General features: G+C 40.7%; 1 protein-coding gene across 6 annotated transcripts in view; it reads right to left on the bottom strand.

Annotated features, from left to right (window-relative positions):
• Positions 1–1,112: 1,112 nt before the first annotated feature.
• The window catches only part of WASHC2C (WASH complex subunit 2C), a 36,366-nt gene continuing 30,447 nt past the window's right edge, over positions 1,113–7,031 (bottom strand). For all 6 annotated transcript variants that reach the window (XM_048069164.2, XM_048069169.2, XM_048069170.2 and 3 more), the window contains 3 exons: positions 5,507–6,118; positions 4,720–4,894; positions 1,113–1,597 (listed from right to left, as the gene is read on the bottom strand). In XM_048069164.2, the coding sequence (XP_047925121.2) occupies positions 1,461–1,597; positions 4,720–4,894; positions 5,507–6,118 (924 nt within the window). In that variant the 3' untranslated portion in view covers positions 1,113–1,460. The remainder of the gene's footprint in view (positions 1,598–4,719; positions 4,895–5,506; positions 6,119–7,031) is intronic.

Genomic DNA, 7,031 nt, shown 5'->3' with positions numbered 1-7,031 from the left:
CAGACATCTCCCCCAGTCTTCTCCAAGCTGCTACTCCCAGCTTACCCCCCACTTAACGTGAGTCAGTACCAGGCTCACCTATGGTGCAAGTCAATACGTGATACTTCTCCATTCTTACCTCTTCCACCCTTCCCTTCTGCTTTACCCTCATTAATGCTAGATGCTCCATCTGTAGTAGCTTCTGTGCCCCATAAAGTAGACCCAACCTGAGTAATGACAGATGGAAGCACGTGTCTCAGAACAAGGGCTTCAGTGACAGTAGGAATTGCTCTTAGAGAGATCTTCTGAGCACCTGCTTTAAACTCACAGAAAACAGAACAGTCTAAGAGCTAAGGTAGGGCATTCCTATCATAAAAACAGCACACCTAGTTTAAAAGTTAGAAATTCAGGCAGTCACTAGTAAAATTTATACATTTGCTCTGCTTGGACATGAAATATGGTTAATCACATCCGTTCCACAAGGATAATCTAGAAAATAAGGGAACCAAGAAGGTTAAGCCAAATGCAGTAGAGAGTTAGACAGCTTACACAAAATAACAAGTTCCTGTAAACAGCCTACGATGTGTTACGGATGAGAAAGAAAAGCAGATAGTAAGAGGTGATCCAAGCCTTTGGCACAAGTGAGCCGCTGCATTAAGGAATGCACATAGGCTTGTCAACACAGAAGTGACCAACCATGCTCAGTATAGATGGACTGCTTGGAAAGTGTTATTTGCAAAACTTTGACAAATCCAAGCAGGCCAGAGTCTCATTTAGTGGCTTACAACTTGAATAGAAGACAACGTTAGGTTTCTATTGTTCTCATAGAACACTAGGTACTCTTCTGTAATACACAATGGCAGAGAAGTTTTAAGCATTTATTTTTATAGACCATATTAGCTGCCGGTATGAAATAACTGGTCTCTACCTGGTATCAATTCCTGCTCTACGTGCAGGATTATATATATAAGAGCTATACTTAACAACAGACAGAATCCCACCTTACACTAACATTAGCTCAGGAGATTGACAGTTGGCCCACACAAAGCATAGTAGTGGTTTGGGTTATTTTCCAGTCCCAGTGCAGATGTCCTTAACAAGTGGTAAAGCAGAAAGCAAAACGTACAGACGGATCTCATTTAACAGACTCCATTTACTATTTAACAATATCAATGATTTTCTCTATAGATCTGTTCAATAAAACAAACTATACTTTGTATATTAGATTACTTCATCGCAGGTATTGCACAGGCTATATTCATCTGGCCACCATGGAAAAAAATAGCAGGAGGTTACCATCCTTTTTTAATATATCATTAAGAGTAATTAAACCCAGTACAAGAGCATAGTAACTATTTATAATGAGTAATCTGTCATTTACATATCCACAGCTATCTCATTTCAGCTCTACTGGATTAGGGAATCCAGCGTATTAGACAGAGCATAAGGAAGGCCTCCTCTCTGCAACACATTCCCCTTGGCTACTGGCCTCCAAAGGCATTCAGTGGGTCATCAAATGTGCTCAGTGCCTTGCTTTCAGACTTCACTTCCGAGGCTGTCTGGGAAGATCTACTTTTGGGAGTGGGTATCTTGGTTTGGCTGCTAGAGAAGATATCATCTAGAGGGGAAGAAAAAAAAAAGATGCTTTTAATGGGAAGTGACTGCTAAACAGAAGTAACATTGTACAGAAAAGTCCCCAGCACACAACAGGGACTGCCAAGGACATTCTGTGATAAACAAATGCTTTCCTGCTGCTTGCAATTCTACATCTATTTGTAAGGACATACGTGGGAGCTGTTAGCTGTAAGTCAAATCAAGAACAATTTTTCTCCTCAGTAAAGCAAAATAATACTTGTATTTTATAACATGTCTGAACTCTCAGAAGCATTTGAGAAATATAAGTTAAACCTCCACAATAAGTTTCATCTTGCAAGTTCCAGATAACATTCCGCTTATCTAGAACATGAGTGTCTGAAGAACTTGAGAGACTCCAAGACCAGCCAAGATTGGTGTCAAAGAAAATCATAAGAGAAAAACAGCACTTGCTAGGGACTATTGTGGCATCTGCTAGCCATAAGAGAGAATCTTTAACCTACGGCAGAATAAAAACACAGCATACATCACTTGAGAATAGGGCACAGCTAAGATGCAAGGAGGCAGACTGCTCTGACTGCCTCAGGCTGCCATCCTGCTGAATATTCAAAAGGTCTGTCTACAGTCCTCAGTCAATATCTTCCCCCACCTTCCTTAGTATTAGCATTTCTGCTATGAATAAATGGGACCTCAAGGTAGAAAAATCTCACGCTGCTATTAAGAAAGAGTTCTTTCCCAAAGGACAACAACAGGTGAGAGGAAACCCTCCGACAGAGATACCCTGTATCAGCAGAGCCCACAGGCCTGCAGTTCTTGCTGGGGCTAGGGCTGCTGGTGTCTAGGTTACACTCAGGGAAGAAGGCCGTTTCTCCAGTACAAAACACTGAAGTGTTGCTGTGAGGTATCTGAGTCACTAGCAATTCACAAGACCCTTACATTGCTAGTCATGAATCCCTATTTAGAAAACACGCCTTACACTGAGGTTCGTAGCTATTTACTGGTCCAGAGGATGAACATTAGTATTCCAGACTTCAACATATATCTTAACCATGAGCAAAGGCCAAGCAAGAAGTGGCCTATCACAGCACACTCTCCTTTCTGTCCTCACTGCTTCTTCCTCTCTGGTACATTTGCTACTGTGCTTATCATAAAGGATTACACAGGAATAATCCAGGACAACATCTCAGCACAAGAGCAGTTTAGAACAGCAGTAAAATAAATAATCCCCTATTGGCATCACTCCAGAGCAAAAACCTATCACATGGATTAGATTCACAGCCAGCTGGGACGTACAGTGAGTGACATCAGCAGTAGAGGTATCACTCACATTTTATAACAAGGTTTAGGAAAGAGGAGAGAGTTTTGGCCATGGAAAACAGCATTTGTCAGTGCACAAAAAAAGCTCAATCTCCATTTTTCTTGGACTGTCCGAGATTGGCAGAGATGGCTGTTGATTAAGCTATTTGTGTCATCAGCCATAAGGTCACTGAGGAGGCTAGAAGAATAAAGATGTGAGATAAAATTCCTCCTAATGTCTAACCACAAGCTTACCACAAATGTACCAAATAATGACTCAAAGTTGTGGTAGGACAAAGAAAGCAAGTAGCCTGCCTCCTCCAAACTGCATCCAGTTATTTGCAGTAGAAAGGATTTCCTAGGACAGCAACATTCAGCCTAAATAAAGTGCTACCACAATCCCTGAAGCCAATCCTTAACCTACCTGGTAGGAAAGTGCCAGTTCTACTAGCCTAGTTCTACATCCAAGAGAGCATCCTCACTATCAACTATCTTCCCTACACTCCTGTTGGGCTTCTGAAACTCCATACCTTTGGGCACTAAGAAGCTGCATACCTATAGCTGCACTGCTAAACAGCCAATACTCTAGAGGAAAACAAAGTCTATCAGATAACAGGATGCTGTAGCTGCTTGTAGGCATCACCATCACATGTAAGAGACGACAAGCTCTAGGACCAGAGTAGATGTCAAAAGCAGAAGCACAAACAGGCTCTGTTGTGACTAATTTTCCAAGTTACTTTCAAATGACAATAATTGTTTTTCCACGAGGTTCTGATTTTTTGTGCAAAAGTATTTAGAAGGGATAGCTGCTTCAGAAGTCCTTTCGTTTGATATAGGCTATATCTAGAAAAAAAAACTAGACATGTTTTTGTTGATCCCATCCATATTTCAAATACCTTACTTGCAAATCTGTAAGGGTTATTTTTTTTTTTAATCAATTGAGAAGATTTTGAAATCTCAACGTTTTCATTCTCTGGCAAGTTTTCTAACATCTTTAGAGACTTCAGCCAGGTCATTCCATCACGTTTGAGTGCTTAAGAGCAGCACAAGCAAAACTGTGATAAATCAGATTCGATTTGAATAGGCAGAACAGAATGAAGGACAGCTGACAGGAATCAGAGCTAAAGGTGAAGGGACTTCTTTTTCTTCCTGTTAGAGGAAAAGAAATAAGTGCAATTCCAAAGGAGAGCTGTAAACACGAAGACTGAGAACAGATGCAGTCAGGGATCAAATGACTTCTGATACCTCCACTGACAGAACAAGAAAGGAGCATGCTTTGCTCCATTTTATATTACTATATGTTGCTTTCTCAACTAATTATACAGGGCAATCTTTGCTCTTAGGTGTAGTATATGCAAAAATGCTTTGGGTACACATAGACATAAACAAAATCTTATGGGCTCCAAGACAGTCTGTGCAATACTGAAGGGGGCTGAGGTGGGATGTGGGGAAAGATGCCGATCTCTTCACACCATTAGTGATTCATCTGAAAACAGGATACAAGAAGCTGTGCAAATTAAACAGAGAACGTATCTCTTAGTGCTGTAACAGGATGAGATTACTCTCTTACTCCAGACGAGAAATTTTCTAATTCCCACAGATGAGAAAATCTCTACAGAAACTGAACTATTCCTTGTCTCAAAAGAGGACTTTTATACACTTTCCTAAGCCATTTAGATTCTGTGCTGTTTCTACAGATCTAAGAAGTTCTCATCCAGGGGTAAAATCCAAAGATATCCAGAGACTTGAGAGCAGTTCATAGTTAAGGAAAGCAAAGGGTTCTAAAACATCTCTGACAAACACAACTCAGGACAATATTATGAGATTAGTAACAAGACATTTGGCACTTACCCATATCATCATCAAATATGGATTTTTGTTCCACCTTTTTCTTGGTGTTCTTTTCTTTTGGTTTTATGGTGAGATCCGCAAAGATATCAATGTTATCATCAAACAGGTTAGTCTCTGGCATCTTCTCTTTTGTTTTCGTCATTGGTTTAATTGCCTCAGTAGCAAATATATCATCCTTAGAGCAAAGTACAGAGAGATCATCAATACACAATACACTTCAAAAGAATAGTCACTACCTGTACACAGCAGCTAAGGTGTTTAGAAGACTGACAGCCTTGACAAACCTGAGAATTTTCAGTCCCTTGTCCCCAAGCAAAAGTGCCCTTGTGTGGGATTGTGCACAGGTCAAGTACAACACAGAGATGCTTGTATCACCTCTCCAGCCTGCCAAATTCATTCCTCCTTTAAAGATCTATTTGAGCTACTGTGCATTGAACAGGCAAGTAACAAAAAGGAACCAAATATTTCACTACTTTGAAAACAGTCATAAACATAGGGACGTCATCACAGCACATTCATTGATGCATCTGCTCTGTGTTAAGAATCCACCTTTTAATCCACATTTGCTAATAAACAGCTGAACATCCAAAGAAAGGGTTTCTGTTGCCCAATATCAAAGTATAATTGACAATTTACTTCACTCATTCTCCTGCACACCCCCAGTCCTACAACAGCTACCATTCAGCCTGTGTTTAAGTAGAAACTTCTGCATAAGGCCCTGGGGACCAAAAAGGCCAACATGGTAGGCTTTCCACCCCTACTCTTTCCAGCAAGCTTCAACCGTTACCTCAAAGATGTCTTGTGCAATAGGATCAACAGCTTGCCGGACAGAAGATCTCAACTCCTTCTTTCCAGTTTTCTGACTGGTGAAAAGAGAATCTTCCTCCTCCTCCAAAAAAGGTATAGGGCTGCTTTTCGATGATGATTTTTTCTGTACAGACTGGAAGAGATCATTGCTGTCCTGATTACCCAGAACAGACAGATCAGGCTTTTTCTCTCTGCCCTTAATGGGTACGTTAGCCACATTGTCTGGAATTTCCTTCTTCAGCTTTGACTGTGCAGCTGTTCTGGATGCTGAGCTGCTTGCAAAAAGGTCTTCTGATTCAAATATATCATCTCCTTCATCTGTGGATTCTGGAGGAACAATTTTGTTTGTCCCAGCAGAAAGAACACTGCCATGAGCCGGTAGTGACAAGCCAGACAGAAAGCCGTTTTCCTTGGACTCTCCTTCAGTAACAACAGGCTCCTTTACATTCTCTATTGGTGACCTCTGTTTTGGTAGCGAGAATTGCAGTTCTTTAGCACTGTCCACCTCCTCACTCTCACCAGACTGTTGTGCAGCTAGACGGCGGGCCATTCTGCTAGGAGGTCTTCGTTTTCCTGTAACCTTGATCCTGGTCTGCAAGAAAAGAGCAGGGTTATATATAAAGGGGAAAAAAACCCAGCAACAATAACAAATTTATGGAAGAGAGGTTAGGATTCACATTTTGTTCCCTTATAACATCATCTGCCTTCATAACACCACCAATCAACACAGTACCCATTTCACACTAGCACACTGAAACCAAATTAACTCAAAGTTTTGCTTATAATGCTGGTTTAAGTAACTTCAGCAGCTACCTGTACATTTAAGCAAGTGTTCAGTTGTGAATTCTGAGCAAGGAATGATGAAACTAAATCGTTATCTGCTCAGAGAGAGAAGTAGCAAGAACCATCATCATCTCGGCATTATTCACTCTCCCTGTTTTTTGCAGAAAGGGGTCTGGACATTCAAGCTTGGAGTAGCTTGCAGCAAGAAAATATTCAGAAAATAACTCAGGACTTTTGCTTTGCTAGTCATTCCACAGCAGGTAGAACTGAGGTGCAAAAGCAATAGCACTTGCAGGTAGAGAGTCACAACACAGGTCAGCAAATCACACTAACCCTCTGACTTTAGGCACTACTTTTATCTGACACTTTGCTAATCCAGAAACTTCTGTGGTGCACAGTTAGTCTAGGTCATGACTAATTACGTTTTCCATTTAATTTCATTGCTTTTAAAGACAGCACATCCTCCCACAAGTTTCCATTATAGCCTCTACCATATACAACATGGGCACACAAGTAGTAAACTTATCAGTTCAACCTCATCTTCCCTGTTATTAACACCCAGACCAAGTCTTAACTGTATGATTCAAGATTTTTTTTAAAGAACCATTAAATCCTTAAGTAGAATGTCTTTTGCAGTCCATTAAGAAAAAGGTAGGAATGAAAAACAAGTGAGCCAGGAGACAGATCTGCCATTTCAAAAGCTGTAACTTTTTTGCTTGTGG

This window comes from Anser cygnoides, chromosome 7 (assembly GCF_040182565.1).
Source record: "Anser cygnoides isolate HZ-2024a breed goose chromosome 7, Taihu_goose_T2T_genome, whole genome shotgun sequence".
Classification (NCBI taxonomy): Eukaryota; Metazoa; Chordata; class Aves; order Anseriformes; family Anatidae; genus Anser; species Anser cygnoides.
The sequence above is the reverse complement of the archived record's forward strand: the minus strand, read 5'-3'. Positions and strand labels throughout refer to the sequence as shown.